Here is an 18984-nt window from a genome sequence, read left to right on the forward strand (position 1 = left end):
GGGAAGGCAACCAGGGCCAGCCACAGGGGGGACAGGAATGCGCCCAGAGATCCCAAGAGGCCTGGGGACCCCACCCAAAGGAGAGAGGATGCCTGCAGCATGGGATCAACAACTCATTTATTAAAACCCCACGTTGAACCCTCAGCAATCTCTGGAAGTGCTGACTGTTATCACAGATTTCTGCCCAGGGCCTAGGCTACTGCAGGTCTATGGTGTGACCTGGACCAGATGCCGGGGCCCCTTCTGTACCCTCCGCAGGGAGGGCAGTGGCTCAGCGGGGTCCAAGTCTGCCGACCTTTCCCAGGACACTGGTGGCGGGGGGGGGGGGGGGGGGGGGGGGGGGGGGGGGGGGGGGGGGGGGGGGAGGGGGGGGCAGAAGGGCAGGTTACTGCATCATTTTCCTTGCTCTATCCCCTCCCCCCAGGCTAGTGGGGGGGGGGGGAGGACAGCTGAGGGAGGAGGCTGAAAGCTCAAAGACAGAAGCCCCAGGAGGGAAGAGGGCAAGCACCCGTCTGGGCTGTGGTCCTTTCCTCCCCAAGTGTGGACCCCAGGCCGCATCTACACTCGCTGCAGGTGGCAGAGGCAGCGGACTCAGTGGTGAGCAGGGCTCAGAGCAGGGTGCAGCTGCAGCTGCGGGCCTCCATGGCCACCAGCAGCATCCTCAGGTTGCGAGGCGAGTAGGGCGGGTATCGGATGGAGTAGATCTTCTCCAGCCCGGGGCGACGCAGCAGGCAGGCACGGTGGTGGGAGAAGGTGTCAAAGGAGAACTTGCCGTGGTAGCTGCCCATCCCACTGGCGCCTGTATGGGGGCACAGGACATGGCAGTCAGCCCCTTGATGGCCAGCCAGGAGGATGTCAGACAGACCCGGGTTCTGGCAGTCACATGCAGACCTCAGTGTGACCTCAGTTTCCCCATCTGTAAAATGGGCTGAGCACGAGACAATGTGGGTAGAGGGCTTGGCCCCAAGCCTGACACCAGCAACAGCCCAGTAGATGCAGGAGACCCCAGGTCTTGGGGCAAGAGAGGTTAGGAGTGTGGCTTCTGGGATTACTGCTCAGAGTTCAATCCCAGCCCTGAATTAGACCTGTCACCGCGGGCAGTTGACTTCGCCTTGATCTTCTCTGTGGCAGCAGATGACAATGGCGCCTGCCTCCTAGACCTGCAGGCTTTGGGTGGGTGTTCAGATACATGGACACAATAACACAAGTCCTGTGTTGTGAGTCCAAAGTGTCTAGGTAGGGAGTCAGTCACGGACCAGGCTTCCGCAGGGGACCCAGGATGGGTGGAGTTGGGGGTAATGAGGGAGGGTTTCCTGGAGGGAGTGAGGCCTGAGGGACGTAAAGTTGACCAGATGAATGGGGTGGGTGGGGACAAGAGGGACCCAGACTTGGGGACAACTCAGAGAGCCTTGGAGGTGGGTGACCTGTGGCATTCAGGGACTGGACAGGGCCCAGGGTGGCTGGGGCAGCAGGCAGAGAAGCAGGGAGAGGAGGGGGGAGCAGGACACCATGGCCAGACCAGGAAGGGACAGACCTCAGGAAGTTGTGAGTCAGGGCCTTGCTCAATCCTGGGATGAGTAGCAGGATCAGATTTGCCCCCAGACAGGCTGCCATACTTCCCTGGGGAGGAGGGGCTGGGACTGGAGCCGGGCAGGCAGGTGGGCTAGGTCGGGGCTCCAGGACAGGCGCCAAGCAGTGGGGCCCACACAGCCCTGGTGTCAGCTCTCAGCTGGCCATGTGCTCCTGTGGCATCGGCTGCTCCCAGGGAGTGTCCACACCACCCAGACAGCTCACCAGGCCCTGCTGCTCATTTGCTCAGGTGCCTAGTGTGGACAGACGCCAGTGTCTGGCCCTCCCATTCCTCTGAGGAGGAGGCGGGATCAGAGAGGGACGTGGCTAGCCCAGATCACACAACCATGGGGCTCGCTGGGACCAGCTCTGAGGTTTCCTGCCTTGGCGGCCAGGACTTTGCAGAGGTAATGGGGGCTGCTGGGGCCGGGGATGTCCCCTTACCCGGCTTCCCTCGGGCAGGGAACAGCCCCTGTCTCCTGGGGTCGTGGGGAGTAACATGCCAAGGAAAGGCTAAAGGGGCAGTTAAGAGCCTCTGCGGAATCAAGGGAGCATGTGAGCTGGTGGGCACACTCGAAGCCACGCTATTCAGGAAGAAAGCAGTGGCAGCACAGGGACACTGACCACGGTGGTGCTAAAAACCCCAAATTGTGTCCCTGTGGGTCCACCTGCATATGTACATACAGGGACAGGTCTGGCAGGTTTCTGCAGGACAGAGATGTTGGGGTGCCATCAGTCCAGTAACAGAGAAGGCAGGGCTCTGCCGGCACCTACCCACTCCTCCAAAGGGCAGGCTGGCCAGGGTCATGTGCATGAAGCCGTCGTTTCCACAGAAGCCCCCGCTGCTGGTCTGGGCCAGTACTCGCTTGACCACCTGTTGGGGGGGGTGCGGTCAGCGATGAGGCCTCGTGGAGTGGCTGCAGCAAGAGGCCAGCCAGCCACGCCCCAGGGCCCCAGGAAGAGTCAGGCCACCATGTGAGCTGCAGGGGTGGTGTAACAAGTGGGGGGTGTGGTTGTGTGGCAGCCTGCCACTGAGCTCCCAACTCAGACGTGTGTCCTGAGCGTCTGCTTGAGTATGGCCCATACAGGATGCTGGGGACGCAGACTCAGGGCTAAGAGGGAGGCAGAAAGCCCAGCAGTTGCCTGGGGACGTGGAGAGTTCAGGGTGAAATGCCAGGTAGTCAGGGAAGTGTCCCAGGGGAGGGATGCGATGTGCGTGCTACATCTCAGGGGAAAGGGAGTCCCCCAGGCAGAGTGAAGGGCAGGTGCAGGGCCGGCCTGTGTTGTGTGCAGCCCAGGGAAGACATTTAGGTGGGGCCATGCAGCCAGCTTTGTATTTTAGAAACATTAACATGGCCCTTGCTTGACTTAAAGTCCTTTTCTCTTTAACCTATAGGTTTATTTGAAGGATTGGGGGGGGGGGGAAGATTAATAAACACTGTATAGTCGTTTCCCGAAAACTTGGCAATGTTTAGTTACAACATGTGATCTGGAGCTAACGGCTTATGTATATGGTGGGTGGCGGGAGCTCCCCATCAGGAGCTCAGAAATCACATGGAGGCCGCAGTATCAGTGACAGAAGATGGAACAGGATGTCACAGTGCTTCTCAGGGGCAGCCGTGTGTTGTAGGTGTGACTGTTCCCCCAAGCCAGTCAGTCCTGGGCATTCAGAAAAGCTTGGCAGTCATGTTTCCATATGACCCCCCTTCCAAAACACCCAGGTTGCAAATTTTCTAAAGTTAATATTGTCGGGATCCCTGGGTGGCTCAGCAGTTTGGCGCCTGCCTTAGGCGCTGGGCGTGATCCTGGGGTCCCGGGCTCGAGTCCCGCATCAGGCTCCCTGCATGGAGCCTGCTTCTCCCTCTGCCTGTGTCTCTGCCTCTCTCTCTCTTTCAGTGTGTTTCTCATGAATAAATAAAGTCTTTAAAAAAATAAAGTTAATATTATCTAGATGAAACTAGGCTTCTTGGAAGCATGGCTGACTCCAAGGCTGGGTAAGGGAAACATAGGATGAGCAGAAAGGAAGGAAGTGGTTGGAAAATAAAAAGATGGGGGGTGGGCGCTGAAAGACATGGCAGCTCCCAGTGCCCAAGGAGGGACAGTTTAAGCAAGGATGCAAACAAGGTGGTTGTTGTGCTGTAACCCAGATAATAAAGCAGATGCACGTGAGTGCTTGCTGACAGAAGTGTTCAAGAGCCAAATCTTTCTTACAGATTCCAGATGACGTAAGTAGGTGTTCTCCCTTTAGCAGGTGGAGTTCAATCCCACAGAAGGGGAGCAGGACTTAGTGACTTGCTCCCAAAGAAGAAGAGGGCGGGGTGATGAAGGTTTGCCTCACCAGTGACGGGTGGATCTCTGTATCCCTGATAAGATGTCAGAGACTAGCCCTCACCTCGCAGACCACTGAGACTGGGGACACTCCGCAAGGGACCTAGTCAGCACCTCTCAAGCTGAGATGTGGTCAGAGGCCAGAGGAGCCATGACAACTAAATGCAATGTGGGGCCCCAACTGGGCTCGTGGGGCTGAAAGAAAAACACGAAACCCAAGTCAAATCTGGAGCATAGTTAACAATAATGGACCAATCTCAGTTTCTTAGTTTGGACGAACATAAGGGCTCTTAAATGGGGGAAATTGGTGGCAGGACATATTGGGACTCTCTAGACTATTCTTTTGTCTTCTGTAAAGCTAAAATGATTCCAAAATAAAAAGTTTATTAGAAACACACTGCCCAGAGGCACCTGGGTGGCTCAGTTGGTTAAGTGTCTGCCTTTGGCCTAGGTCATGACCCTGGAGTCAGGATCAAACCCCACATCAGGCTCCCTGCTCAGTGAGGAGTGTGCTTCTCCCTGTCCCTCTGCCTGCTGCTCTGCCTACTTGCGCGTGCACTCTCTCTCTGTCAAATAAATTAATAATAATAATAAAAAAAAACACTGCCCAATCTGCAAGGGATCCCATGAGATCTGGGTGAGAGAAAAAGGTGTGCCCTGAGCTGAGGATGCCTGCCTGGTGCCCTTGAGGCTCCAGGCTGCCCCAGCGGCTGAGCATTGTCCCTCCCGTGTGTTCTAGTCATTCACCCTCCCCTGGTCTTTCTGCTCCATACTGTGCGTGCCTTCTATGAGCCAGGCTCTGGAAGGGGACGCTTGGCCACCAGCCGAGATGACGAGGAAGACGGAAGTGGGGGCTGATGGAGCAGGGACACGGACCCCTGAGTAGACCCGAGGAGCTGCCCACAACAGGCCCAAGAGACTGTGGCTTAGATCATCGTTCCACCGTCGACTGCAGGCCTCCGCCCCCACCCAGCCCTGCCGGCGCCCCACCTGGCTGCTCCTGGAGAAGGCGTACAGGGCCAGGGGCTTCTCCCGGCGGTTGATGAAGTCGATGGCCTCGTCCAGGCTCCTCACGTTCACGATGGGCAGGATGGGGCCGAAGATCTCCTCCTGCATCACCGGCTCCGTCTCCTGCACATCCACCAGCACCGTGGGGGCTGCGGGCACAGGGGAACAGGGTTCGGGCCGGGCTGGGGCTCGGGGCCTCCTGGGGCGGCGGCGCGGGGGGCGCGGCCCGGGCGGGGGCGGGGCAGGGCAGGGCAGGGCAGGGCGCGGCCCGGGCGGGGGTGGAGCGGGGCAGGGCGCGGCCCGGTTGGGGGCAGGGCGGGGGCGGGGTGGGGCGGGGGCAGGGTGGGGCGCGGCGGGGTGGGTGGGGGCGGAGCAGGGCGTGGCCCAGGCGGGGCGGGGCGGGGCGGGGCGTGGCCCGGGCGAGGCGGGGCGGGGCGGGGCGGGGCGGGGCAGGGCGGGGCCCGGGCGAGGCGGGGCAGGGCGCGGCCCGGGTGGGGCAGGGCGTGGTGGGGGCGGGGCGGGGCGCGGCCCGGGCGGGGCGGCGCGGCCCGGGCGGGCGGGGCGGCCCGCTCACGCTCACCAATGTAGCGCTCGCCCTCGTCGCTCTGGCCGCCGATGGCCACGCGGCCGCAGCCCAGCAGGCCCCGCAGCCGCCGGAAGTGCTTGTCGCTGACGATGCGGCCCAGGCTCGGGGAGCCCCGCGGGTCCTCGCCGTAGAAGCGGGTGATGGCGCTCTGCAGGGCGGGCAGCAGCCGCTCCTGCGTGTGGGGGCTGCACAGGACGTAGTCGGGGGCCACGCACGTCTGGCCGCAGTTGAAGTAGCGGAACCAGGCCACGCGGTTGGCCACGGTCTGGGGGTCGCAGTCGTCGTCCACGTAGCAGGGGTTCTTGCCCCCCAGCTCCAGCGTGACGGGCGTCAGGTGCTTGGCGGCGGCGGCCATGACGATCCTGCCCACTCGGGGGCTCCCTGGTCGCGGAGAGAAGTCAGGGTGGCCCTGGGTTACCCAGCCGGGTGGGACGGCCTCAGCCTGGGGGCTGGGACCTGGGTGGAGGGGTCACTCCCTGGCCTGTCCTCCCCGAGAGGTGGTGGAGTCGGAGGGTGCTAGCCCTCCCCTGGCCTGATCCTCCCCGCCAGTCTCTGCCCCAGGACCTTGCTCGTGATCTCGGCCAGACCAGCCCCAAAAGCCGAGGTTGATGCAGGGTTCTGCACCCCGCAACAGGCCTGTCCACTGGCTCCCTCTCCCGACCTGCCTCGTTAGAAATCCAGGAGCCCCTTGTCCTGTTTCTGATCCCAGGCTCACCCTGCCAGTGACTCTTGCTGTCATGCCACTCTGCACCCCTCCCCACCTTTCCAGTCTCCTCCAGAACTGGCAGTGACTGCTCTGGTCCAAGGCCAGAGGCCAGCTCCCGGGGCTGCCGTCTGGGTCTCTCTCTCTGAGCTAACCTGGCAACCCTGCCGCCCTTACCATCCACCCTCTGCTCTGGTCTTGACCCTTGGCTGAAGTGGCCACCTGCTCATCTCCTCTGGGCTGATCTTCAGGGCCTCACAGTCCCTCCACGTCCCCTTCCCTGACCCGAAGCCCCTGTACCCCCAAGATGTTCCTTCCCATGGCTGGCCCAGGGCACCGTGCTGCCATTTCTGCTGGGAAGGCTCTGGCCTTTCTGGCACCACCATCTGGGAGCCTGATAACCCTGCTGTCCCCTCCTCCTCCACTGCAGGCCCACCCACATCCCATCTTCTGTCCTCTGCTCCCTCATGTCCTCCTGTCTTCCAGCAACATCTTCTGGTCTATGAGGCCTTCCAGAGAAGCCCTCCTTGTCTGTTGAATCCTGCCATGCCTCCCCCCATCTTTTCTGTGTTATTCTTCTCTCTCTGTCCCTGTCCCCTCATTTTCATGTGAGCTCCTCCGGGGTGGGAGGCTTTGTCTCCTTAGGCCTTGCTTTATCTCAAGGACAAGGTGGTGGACAGGGTCTGGATGCGGTTCAGAACACAGGGAATGAGTGAATGGGCACTTCCCCAGGCTGTGTGCTGTAACAAAGGCTTCCACGAGGTCACATGTCCTCCAGACAGACCTGTCACCAGATAAGGAAAGGCCTGGAGAAATCAGGAGATTGTGTCAGAGAAGGTTCTGGTCAGTCTGGCGGCCTCTGGCAGCCTGCTCAGGTTCCCAACGCCAGTTATGGGGCGCCAGGGCCCAAAGCCCACCAAGATGCCAGGTGGGATGGTGGAATGTGGGCTGCCCCTTGCAGCGTCTCCTCCACCCTCTAGGAATTTGTGGGATCAGCTGAGGACTCCAGCCCCTGCTTCTATAGCCAGTTCCTTGTCAGCCACCGTGGGGGCCTGTAGGCCCTGTCCCTGGCTTGCAGCTGGGTCTGGGGGAGGGAGGCAGAGAACGCACCTGCCCTGCTCTGATGTGGATAAGGTAATGAGGCAAGTGAACAGGAAGGCTCAGATGCTGTTGCCTGCCATGTCTGCTTCCCTCTCCTCTGGAACATTAGCCAGGTAACACAGCTACCTGCCATCTTTGCTCTTTTGCCCTTATAGAAATGCCCTCCTGGTCACTTGAAGCCAGGTGGTGTCTGGGTCTCATGAGTACATACCAGAGACCAAGGACCTCTGAGAACAATTCTAATGGAAGGCCTGGAAAGAAAATCCAGGCTTCCCCAATCCTGGTCCCTGGGGTGACCTAGGCTGGGCACCACACCACTTTGCCGCCTTGGCCTCCAATCCCTCATCTGTCCAGCCCTGTCAGCAGGGTCATGTATAAAGGTCCTGAGGCCACTGGGTGGTGTATAAGGTCCTGGGGGGCACCTGGCACATTGGTTGCTCAGCAGGAGCAAATGCTGTCATCTGTAAGATTGTAACCAGTGAAGGGGCCTGTGGCAGGGGTAGGACCCAGTCCTCCTGAGGGGCCTGAGGGGTCAGAGTTGGTCCCCAGCCTGGTGGAGGAGTGTGGAGCAAGCTTGCCTGGAATCGGAGGGCACCACCCAGTCCCAGTGCCCAGCCCGGTCTGCCTCCTTCCTGGCTGTCTGTATGCCTTGGTCTCTGTGGCCTCTCTCAGGACTGGGGACAAGACCCTGAGAGGGTGTGGCTGGGCTCAACCAGGCCCCATTCCAGGCCCCTCAGCCCCCGCCCACAGTGGGAACCCCAGCCTTACCCGTGAAGAAGATGTAGTCGAACTTATGCTCCAGCAGCTGCCCGGTCTCCTGGGGCCCTCCCAGCACCACGGCAAAGCAGCTCTGCAAGGTGGGGTGGCAGAGAGCTCCCTCTGGGACCCAGGCCTGAGGAACCCAGGGGGCTGCCTGCCTGCATGGGACTGCCCCACCCCCTCTGCCTGGCCTGACCCACAGTTTCCAGGGCTCTCAATGGGCCAGATGGGAGCAGGGTGGGAGTGGGGAGCTTCCCAGTGTCCCTGGCAGTTCCAGCCCGAAAGTTTGAGAGGTTCAAGCCTGGCTTGGGTTGCGGGGCTGGGGGCCAGGGTGGGGTGATCAGGGCTGACCAGAAGACAGATGGGAGTCCCCAGGAACATGCTTCTCGATCCACAGCAGTGATCACCACCCCTCTGTTTCATTCAGAGGGAAAGAGGCTGAGGGGACAGTGGCCTGGCCATGGCCCCACAACCCAGAGGAGGCAGGATTGAGGTTGGAACCCGGGTCTTGCCAGGGGGGCCTGTCTGGCCCTGCTCAGCCTGAGTGTAGCTGCTGGGTCCACCCCATGCCCTGCTCACCTGGTCCAGATACCGGGGCAGGACCTCCGCCAGGACCTTCTCCGTGCTCCTACTGAACTCTGAAGGCTTCAGCACCACACAGTTCCCTGCAGGGCAGGGCAGGGGGAGCGCTGGGAGAGGGGCGGCCCTCCCATCTCCATTCAGTCCTTGCACCTGCAGGGCAGGTGCCAGCCTCACTCTGCTTTCAAGTGAAGAATCTGTCTCAGAGAGGTCACTGACCGGCCCAAGGATCCACAGCCCAGGGATGGTAGGCCGGGCGGCAGCCAGGTTTTCTTAGCCACTTGTTGCCAGCTCCCTGCTCCCTGGCTCTGAGGGCCACCGTGAGGCCTGAGGGCCGGGACGGCAGGCAGCAGGAAGGTAGAAAGTCTGCTCTCACCTGCGGCCAGGGCGCCCACCAGCGGCACCAGCGTCAGGTTCACGGGGTAGTTCCAGGGCGCGATGATGAGCACCAGGCCAAAGGGCTCCTTCCGGATGAAGGCCGAGTCCAGCTGCGTGGCCTGGGCCCCGGGGCCAGCAGGGTGGTGAGTGGTGGGGGCGTGGGGACTCCCAGCCCCTTGGCGCCACCCTCCGCCTGGCAGGGCTGCCTGTGCGCCCTCACCACCACCCCCCCACCCCCGGGGGCCAGCTCACCAGATTCTTGGGCACTTTCTCATCCTTCATCCAGCTCCTCAGATTCCTGAGGGCCAGGTCAATCTCGCTCTGGCTGATGTGGATCTCAGACACCTCAGACTCAAAGGTTGACTGCAGGGGAGACACAGACCAGGGTTTGGGCTGGGGGACCCGGTCAGCAGGTGGCCTCTTATTTGCTCCTTTCTTCCCTCCATGTTCAGTGAGTGCTTCGGGGGCTCAGGTGCCCTTTCCAGGCCAGGAATGCAGCCGTGGAGAGGCCGCCCCGGAGAGCTCATGTCAGCTCATGTCGTAGGGGGACAGCCCGCATGACAACAAGAACACCGATGGGACGGGAGCCACAGAAGTGAAACAGGGTAAGGGGGACGGAGACTGCTGGAGTGTGCACGCATGCGTGTGTGTGCACGTGGGATGAGGGACTATATACGCAGTGTGCGTGTTTAAGTGCATGAGTGTGTGTGCCTGTGTGTGCAAGCGTGTCAGGGGTGGCCTCTGAGATGAGCTGACATCTGAGCATGGAGGACAAGGAGGGAGGGAGCCCATGGATACCTGAAGGCAGAATATCTCAGGCAGAGGGCATAGTGTGTACAAAGGCTCTGAGGGGGGTGCAGCCTCACTCTGTCCCTGGTTAGTGAGGAGAAGGGGTAAGGCAATGGTACCGGGCAGCAGGGGTGAAGACTGTCGAGCAGAGCAGGGGCAGGATCCAACTTAATTTTAACAGGACCGCCTGTGTGGCCCGCAGTGGCCTGCTGTGTGGATGTCAGGGACATCCCATCCGGCAAGGGACACTGGAGCCGACGCCTCTGGGTAATTGTGGACAGTTCCTACAGCCCAGGCGGTGGGGCAGGGGTGGGAGAGAGGCAAAAATCAACAGGGAAATTGTCCTGATCTCTGCCTGTGGGCATGTCTGCCTCGCTCCCACCTGGGAGAAGAGACCCCGCCTGAGGGCTGGGGGCAGCCAGAGCCCGTGGCCAGGGACACCAGAGCCAGCTGTCCTGACTCCTGGGACTCGGCCATTGGAGTGCAAGCTCTCCCCTGCTGGAAAGGAGGGCAGGGGGCCAGAGGGTGAACTGAATCCTGACCAGGGTCACTCAGCAAGACTCAGTGGTAAGGCCAAGGCCAGAGCTGAGCCTTGAGGAAGAGGGAGCTGGGACCTTGGGGGAAGGAACACATGCCCCCCGCACTTCTAGATGCCACACCTGATTCGGGCAGGCCTCCTGCTCAGCCTGTGTCCACAGCTCATGTTTCTGCCCAGCCAGGTTGAGTGAGTGAGGTTTGGGCTAGTTTATGAACAGTCTAGACCCAACTCAAATTCATGACCTTGGAAGTGTAGGTTGTTTTGGTCCAGGGCTGTGCACCCTTAGGCAAGAACATGCCTCCTCTGGGGGTGACTGGGGGTGATCGTCCTCACTTGGAAGGGCTGTTGGGGGTTAAATGCAACAATTAGTTTGGGCAAATCAGGGCAGATGCTGCCTGCTTAGAAGGACGGGGACAGGATTGGATTTTCTGTGCTGGAGAGCCTTGAGGAATTAGAATGAGGCAGGAAGTAAAATCTGAGCCCAAGGGAGAAAGGGAACCAGATGGACAGGTCAGGTCTCACAGAGGTGGCCAGGCCAGCAGGTAGGCGGTGGCAGACACTCATTGGAGATGGGAGGTTGGGAGCACCCCCTCCATCCTGGACCAGGCCCAGGGAATGGGACACTCCCCACAGGAGGCAAAGCTGGGCCCCTCAGGCAAGGGAGAGCCAAGTGAAGTAAGATCTAGCATCCTGGTTTCATAAATAGGAGAACAGATGATTCCAGAAATGATTGACAAGGGAGCCTGGGTCTCACCTGGCTTCAGTCCCGGGGCATCATGGTTAATAGGTTTGGGGACACCGAGAAATGGAGAAGGCATCACCAGAAAGCCACACCCTCAAAACAAGTCCTGTGGCCATACTTTGCTGTCCTCAAGGAATGAGGGTGCCCTGATCCATGACTCTTGATGCCATGAGGCACTAGTCTCAAAGTCCATGACTGCTCTGGGGACAGGGCGGACACTTGGCTGGGTGCCTTGAGTCAGAAGGGTCCCCAGGAAGTTACCGAGGGCCCCCTGGCTCTGCTGGTGCCGGGGTCTCTATCATGATTTGGGTGGAGCCACCAGGTCCCTGGAAGGGTGGGACCTTACCAGTTGGCAAAGAGCCACAGGCTGGGGCCCGAGGGGTTACAGGTGTTGAGAGGCTGGTGGAGCACAGGGGGTGGGTCTGGGCACTGTGGCCTTGGTGGCAAGTGCAGAGAACATTTTGTCCAGAGAAGAACCCCCTGGACAGCTGTCTTGGGGCAGGAGAAGCCAAGCAGTTGGGCTCTGTTTGCCCAGGAGGTGGGAGGCTACCCGGAAGCAATGCATTTCTTGGGTTCCTGCCATGGCTGCTGCTGGAATGGCAGCCCTCGGGCCGGCCGGGTTTGAAGAGATGCCATGATGCCACCTTTCTGAGGGAAGCTGAACTCATCCATGGCCTATGAGGTGCTACGTGGTGTGATCCGCCTCCCTGGATCTCATCTTCTGTACACCTCTGCGTCTCCCCTCCCCTCAGGGTATGCTGGCCTGTGCTGCTCCTCAAGCACCGAGGCCTCCGGCCTTAGGGCCTTTGCACGTACTGTGCCCGCTGCCATTTCCTCCAACATTCTCCCTCCTTCATGTCTTTGCTCAAATGTCATCTCCTCAGAGAAACTGTCCTTAACTCCCACATATGAGGCAGCACCCTGCTCCGGGTGCTCTCTTGGCCCTTTCACACTGAAGTGTCTCTCCATGACACTTGAAACCATCCAACATGCTACATATTAGTTCTTTATTGTTGTTTTGTGCTTCTCTCCAGAAGGCCAGCTCCCTGGGCACAGAGACTGTTTTATTTTCTGTTGTATCCCCGGAGCCTAGAACATGGCCAGTGGTAGGTGCTCCGTAAGCCATGGGGGGTGGGTGAGAATTGAGTGGGTGGACAGATGCAGAAAAGGCGCACAGGGGGTCACGGGATGGGGAAGGAGGTGGGGTTTAGTCCCCCTCCCCCACCCCTAGCCCCCCCAGCCCCCTCCCCCGCCCACCTTGTGCAGGTCCTGCGCCAGCGCCTCCTGCAGAAGCTGCTTGTTTTCTTGCAGGAAGCGGCCCAGGCCCTTGAGCTGCGCAGCCCTGAACTCAGGGGACCTCGTCCGCCCCGTGCTGAAGGCCTCGCGCAGCCGCCGCAGGGTGTCCGCCAAGGGGTCCATCCTGCGGGGGGGGGGCGGGGGGGGCGGCATGGATGGGGCGCCTCGCCTTCCCAGGCACTCTCCCCATGCCCGCCCGACTGTACCTGTGTGGGCTCACAGACACTCCTCTGAGGCCTCACGTGGAACCCCCGAGGGACAGGGCTGCCCCCCTACACACACACCACACACACACAAACACAAACACAAAATAGTCCCTTCCCCTTGGCCAGGCAACAGGAGACCCTAGGCCTTGAGGTGGGTGCAGGACAGGGTGTGGGCTCGGGACCAGCTACCCCAGCCCCTAGGGGTAGGCCAGCAGCCAGGGGACCTCGCTTCTTCCTCCCACACAGAAATTAGCCCCAAGTCATGGCCCCCGTCCCACTCTGGTGCCCCTCCTGGAGATGCGGCAGCCCTCGTCCCTGCCAGGCCTGCATGGAGTAACCGTGAAGTTTGATGAGTGGAGGGACAGTCCACCAACAGCCACCATGGCCACCGCTGGAGGATAGTCCAGATGCAGAATGCACTGTGCCTCCTGCCCCTCGCCTGGGGGGCACCGCCTGGGGAAGCCAGGCTAGCTGGTGGTGGCTTGGGTTGCTGGGTGGCCTGGGCAGTGGCCTCCTCTGTCTATGCCCCTGTCACCAGTCCCAGTATTGGAGGAGCAGAGAACAGTGGGGGGCAGGGGTGCCTCCATGCTGCCATCAGCCATGGCAGGAGATCCGGGTGGGGCCCCCACATTCCCCCCGGGCCCCCGCCTGTTTACTTGAAGCTCATCAGAGGAGCAGGGTGACGTATGCACTTCCTGGCCTGCTGCCAAGGACCCGTGGGGACCCTTTCCTCCTGCCCTCTCTGACTCCCTTCTCTTCAAGTCTCAGCTTGGTTAATGCCTCCTCTAGGCAGACTGCCCTGATTATTCCTTCACCCAGGGAGTGGGTTTCATCCTCTCTTCTACTGGCACCTCTTTGTCTACCCACCGGAGTGAGGTCTGAACACTTCAGTCTCCTTATCTGTTAGGCGGGTAATGATAGCACCCACCAGCTGATATGAAGTTTCTCAAAGATGAGACCATGTTGTCCAGTTCTGAGCTTAGGGCCAGGCATCAGCACATCCAAGGCTGCCAGCTGTTGTTAAGTGGCTACCCCATGACCCTCAGATTTCTGGAGTGATCCATGGCCCTGATCACTGAGCCTGCGCCAGCCCACAAGATGACCTGCCTGAAGGGGACTCGGCTGGAGCCCTGGACCTGATGGGGGGTGGGGGCAGGCTAGCTCCCCAGGCATCCTGCTCTGGTTGGGAGAAACTGAGCAGTTGCCTAGGGTACGAGGCAGGCCCCATGACCCTCAGAGAGGCTGACAGTATAGCAGAAAGGGGACATTCTCAGAGCCACTCTCAGCCCCAGCCTTGTCCCCAGACCCTACCCTCCTTCTTGGAGGCAGGGGCCCTGGCCAGTGCCAACATCAGGAGCCAAGAGCCCTACCTGCCTCCAGAGCAGCCATCTGGGCTTGTCCCCTTCCTTGGCCTTATACTGACCTTGTGACCTTGGGCAGGCCACTCATCTCTTTGCCTCAATCTCCTTGTCTGGAAAGTGAGTAAATGACATAATGCCACCTAAAATGTTGACTGCTGTGCACATGATATGTGCTCAAGAAAGGTCAGCATGGTTATGATTACTAAGTACCTAGCAAATGTTTCTTTTTCTCCACCTGCTGCCACTCCTTGCTGTGTCTCACTGGCACCTCTGGATCCCTGCTGATGGATGTGGAGGGCAAAGTACACTCCACCTGCCTCTCCAGGGCTCTTTGCCTTTTCATAAGAAATGTCTGCAGAACCCACAAAAATGTGAGGCATGCAACTAGAATGGAAGGCACACCTCTGGGCACATGAAGGATGGGGAGCTCTGTGGGGGTACAGGTCTGGCTGGAACATTCCAGCAGCCTCTCCTGACAACCCTGAGGTCAACTCACCCAATATTGCCACCCCTCAGGTTGGTCACTCTGGACTGAGGGACCAAGGAGTGCCCGTCAGGGGATGGGAAGCTGGGTACAACCCAGGCGTGCACAGGAGCCCAGGCTACCTCCTGCCTAGGATCTGGGGGACCTGAGCCTGTGACCTCACAAAAGACACACAGATGAGGGAGTTCCTGGATCACCCTGGGCTGGGGTCTTGGAGCCCATCTCTACCCTCTTACCCCGCACCCTCGGGGTACATGCAATACTGTGGAAGCTCATAAGGATACTGAGCTACATTTCTTGTGCCTGCATGACTCATTTAACCACTGTGACTTCCTGCCCAGGGCACTGTTCTTCTCCCCCACATGGAGAGGGACACCTTGGCACAGAGAGCACGGAGGTGGCCCAAGACCACCCAAGTTCTTTACACTGGAAACCAGAAGGCAGAGGAATCTAGAAGAAGAGAGGGCTGCCTCCCGCCACTTCATCCCCTGGCCTGACCCCTGGGGAGAAGGGACACCTTGGTCAGAACCGCAGGTGTCGGGCCAGGTGGGCAGGGGTGTGTGGCTGGACTTGGTGCCCTCAAGAGTGAGAAGCCATGCTGTTCGTACCCTGCTCTCAGCCTTTGTCCCCTCACTCTGCTTCCCCTTCTGGCCTCCTTGGGCTAAGTGCTGAGGTCCCAGTGGCTGGCGGGCCCAGGGGTCTCTGGCCCACCAAGCGGGCACAGCTTGGCTGCATCTGTTCCTGACTTGCTGCTCCCAGGCGAGGTGGGTGGGGTGGGAGCTGCTAAGTCAGTGGATGATAAGACACAGGCCTGTTTCCCTTGGCTTGGAGGCCAGGGGAGGACAAGCCATGTCCCCTCAAGGCCCTGGGCCTGGGAACTCCCTCTAATCATCATAATGAGCAGGTGCAATGGCAGGTGACAGTGTGGAAACCCGATATGGTGCAGTGTGGGTGTCAGCATGGCGCTCCTGAGGGAAGCTGAGGCTCAGAGAGGTCACGTGGAGTCAGGGAGGGGGAGAATAAGTTTGGCACTCAGGTCTGCTGGCTCCAAAGCACCATCAGGAGGGAATCTACTGCCCTGATCCCAGCCCTGCACAGTAGCCAGTCCTGCTGGTGAGCTCTCTCTTTCTCCCCACCAGCCTCTGCCCACTCTGTCATTCTTCCTGTTTCAGCTTTCCTACCTGTCTGGACACCTCCTAATGGCACTCCTTTTTTTTTTAAGGGTGTGGAGTCCAACACAGGGCTTGAACTCACAACCCTGAGATCAAGACCTGAGCTGAGATCCAGAGTTGGATGCTCAATCCATGAGCTAACCCAGGTGCCTCCCCAAGGGCATTGGTGTAGTGTCAGGGTCCAGCGATTTGGGGTCAAATCCGACAGCCCTGTTTGTGAGCTAGGAGTCCTTGGGCAGGTTGCTTGGCTCCTCTGTGGCTCACCTCCCCCATCCGTGAAATGGGGAGGGTACCTGTAGCTGCCCCATGGCGCTGTTGGGAGAATTTGGGTGTGCAGTGTTCTGTGCCAGGCCGAGCCCTGTGAGTGCTCAGGGACAATGGCTCTGAATGATCATTATTCAGACAGACTGTGAAGGACAGCTGTGTCAAGGGGGCTTCGGGGAGGAGACCCTGGGGTAGGAGCCCAAGGAGACCTTGGCCCAATATGGGCACCAGGGAGTCAAGGACATCCCCCTGAGACCGTGTGGAGGCAGGGATAGGGTGACAGGGATAAACAGGGTGCTCTGAGGGTCTGGGGGACCTTGACCCAGCTACCAGAGGTGGAGGTCACAGGGCTGGCCTTGATGATGGCCCCACAGGTCCTGATACCCCAGGTCTTCAATATGATCTCCCCATGTAGCCTGAACCTGGATTTTGTGGGCTCTCCAGAAGCTCTGGCAGTTCCCTCCCCACAGTGGGGGCTGGGGGAACTGGGGACCAACGCTTCGCCTGTGGGCTGAGCCAACCTCAGCCTCATCCCACAGACAGTTCCCCTTTGCCCACGTTGACCAAGTTCCTCTGATCATCAGTCCCTCCTCCAGGCAGGGTGGGGTCTGGCTAGACCCCACAGAGCCCACTCCCAAGACTGTGAGGTCCCAGAGCCACTGGGTGTGCCTGTCCCAGCACTGGGTACACCTAGCAGCGCCCAGGAACTGTGTGTTGCCAAATGGACTCTCGCCCCACCCCCCGCCCCCCACCAGGGATGGGGGTGCAGTCCCGGCCCTGGGGCAGCCAGGTGCAGAGCTGGGACTCTTGGCCCCAGAAAAGATGTGCTGTAACTCCGGTTTGAGGAAGGCGGGGGCCCAGCTCAGACAAAATGAGGGTGCCCACTGGTCCCAGAGCCTCTCCTCACCCTCCCTCTCCCACTCTTAGGTCCCGGCAAGGAAGTTCCTCCCTCCTTCCCCTTTCTCCCCAGGCAGGCAGACAAAGCCAGCCTGTGTATGTGGCGCGGGTGACCAAGCCTGCCCAGGCAGCCGCAACCCGGGGTCCCCAGCAAGCCCATCGCCAGGTCCCGGGCCCTGACTGCCGGCCGCTCCATCCCCGCCTCCCTGGGACAGCCTACCTGAGGCCCTGCCAGCAGCCCTTCTCCTCGCTGTCCCTGCTCTGCGCCCTGTCGCCCTGTGGATAAAAGTCGTTATGAAATGTCCGAGGCTGGGGAGGCTGGGCGGGCGCCGGGGTGGGGCTACCCTGGCCTCGCGCCTGACCTTGGCTCTGGGCCAGCTGGAAGCTGCAGGCGGAGACTTTACCACCTCTCGGGGGAGGCCTCCAGAACCTCTCCTGGACCACGGAGGAGGAGCCAAGGCCCAGAGAAGGCCAGCAGGTGGCCAAGGCCACCCAGCGGGTCTTCAGGGAGCAGAGCTCTGGCTGAGGGGTCCAGCCCAGGCCTCACGGCAGCTGGAAGAGGAGGGGGGCCTGGGGCAGTGGCCCTGGGAATTAGGGTGTGGGGTGGGGTCCGGTAGCCTGGAGGATCGGGGAAAGCCCTACCCCGACTCCACCCCCAGCCCCAGGAGCCTTGGTTTTCCATATGCAACATGAAGAGATCAGATCCAAAGATTATCTCAGGGCCCACACCCACTGACCCCTCTGTTCCCTAGCCCTCCCTGTGTCTGCGTCCCTCAATGCCCCCTCATCCAGCACCCCCTCCCAGAACATGTCACTCTGCAACCTGACATTTCACAATGAGGAAACAGAGTCCCGGAGAGGGGACAGGACTTGACCAGGGCATGGATGTCAGGGCTGGGACCCACACCAGAAGCTTGTCACCCTGGAGCGGAGGGGCTGTGTCCATCCCCAGATGGCCCCTCCCACCTCCTAGGGAAGCACTCCACACTCTGCCCTCCAGGACAGCTGTCATGATAAGTGTCACCGTGGTGGTTCTGTGGTCTTGTTCCTCTGGTGCCTGAACTGTGCCAAGGGGCCCTGTCCTCTGCCTTTCCATGGCCCCCACCCCAGGCACACCTGCCGGAGCCAGCACAAAGAGGGATGGTTCCCGAGCAGCTGCTGGTGTCAGACAGGCAGGTGATTAGGTTACAGGTGTGGGGGCAGGAGCATCCTTTGTGCCATCGCCTGGTGCCCACCACCCCGGGCCCGCCGCTGCCTGTCTGCCTTGGTGCCCTGGGTATGCCCCGTATCCTGGCCTGGGGCCTCTGGGCTGACAGGCACCTGGGAGATGCTTCTCACCGCCCTGGCCCTCCCCGCTCCCCCTGCCTACCTGGGGGGTAGGAGAGGTCTCCTGACCTACACCTGCTCTGGTCGCCCTGGAGGCTTCAGCCAGCTGGGACAGGGGGAAGGGGCTGCAGAGGCCCCCGTCCTCTGCGTGGGATGGAGCCCCCAGCCGCTGCCTGTCACGTGGCTCAGCATGTGACAGCCCTGCCCTGCTGTCTGGAGCTGAGCCAGCCAAAGGCAGTGGCAGAGCCAGCACCAGGCGGGGCTGGGCTGGGGCTGAGTCTGACAGCCCTTAGTCAGGAACCAGGCCCAGAGAGGGGCAGCCACTGGTCTAAGGCTACACAGCAAATCCGGAACCCACCTGGGGAGGTACTGGTGAGTGAGGTAGGTGTTGCAGGATCCTGAAGGGACCCTCTCTGGCCAAGGATCGCCTTGTGGGGCTACCCAGGAACTTGTCATGAATTCAGAAACAGCTTGGGACATCTCCAAAGAGGCCTGACCTCCTGGCACAGGGGCCTTAGCCTGGCCTGGCAGTGAAACTCCCCCAGTCTCAGGGGACTGCCCCTTGGGGAGGACTAGATATCCTCTTTCTTCTCCGGGTTGGAGGCCTCTACTAATCCTCAGAGTTCCAGGAGCTCGATGCCGTCTGGAGGTCACATCCCTGTGGTGGAGAGCTCAAGATAAATGAGAAGAGGTCTGTGTGGGGTGCCACCAGGTGGCACTTTTAGAGCCAGCCCTAGTGGGTGACAGGCTCTGCCAAGGACCCAGGTCAGCCAGGTGAGGTGCGTATTGGGAGAGCCCTACCCAGGACCATCTCACCGCCCTGCCTGCTGACAGAGATGCAAACCGGCCTCCTCTGCCCACCTGCTTAAGCAGCCTTGAGCAGGTCCTATCTCCTCTC

The 18984-nt window shown here is 60.4% G+C and overlaps 1 protein-coding gene across 1 annotated transcript; it reads right to left on the bottom strand.

The window, feature by feature from the left end:
* Positions 1-362: 362 nt before the first annotated feature.
* ALDH3B1 (aldehyde dehydrogenase 3 family member B1) lies at positions 363-18244 on the bottom strand. Its single transcript, XM_041723463.1, has 11 exons — positions 18130-18244; positions 16981-17036; positions 12338-12500; positions 9264-9374; positions 9010-9130; positions 8634-8719; positions 8064-8145; positions 5486-5872; positions 4888-5054; positions 2344-2443; positions 363-799 (listed from the first exon to the last, which is right to left on the bottom strand). Exons 3-11 carry the CDS (start codon positions 12497-12499, stop codon positions 609-611), a joined length of 1407 nt encoding a protein of 468 aa, XP_041579397.1. The 5' UTR covers position 12500; positions 16981-17036; positions 18130-18244; the 3' UTR covers positions 363-608.
* Positions 18245-18984: the final 740 nt, after the last annotated feature.

Source organism: Vulpes lagopus, chromosome 11 (assembly GCF_018345385.1).
Source record: "Vulpes lagopus strain Blue_001 chromosome 11, ASM1834538v1, whole genome shotgun sequence".
Lineage (NCBI taxonomy): Eukaryota > Metazoa > Chordata > Mammalia > Carnivora > Canidae > Vulpes > Vulpes lagopus.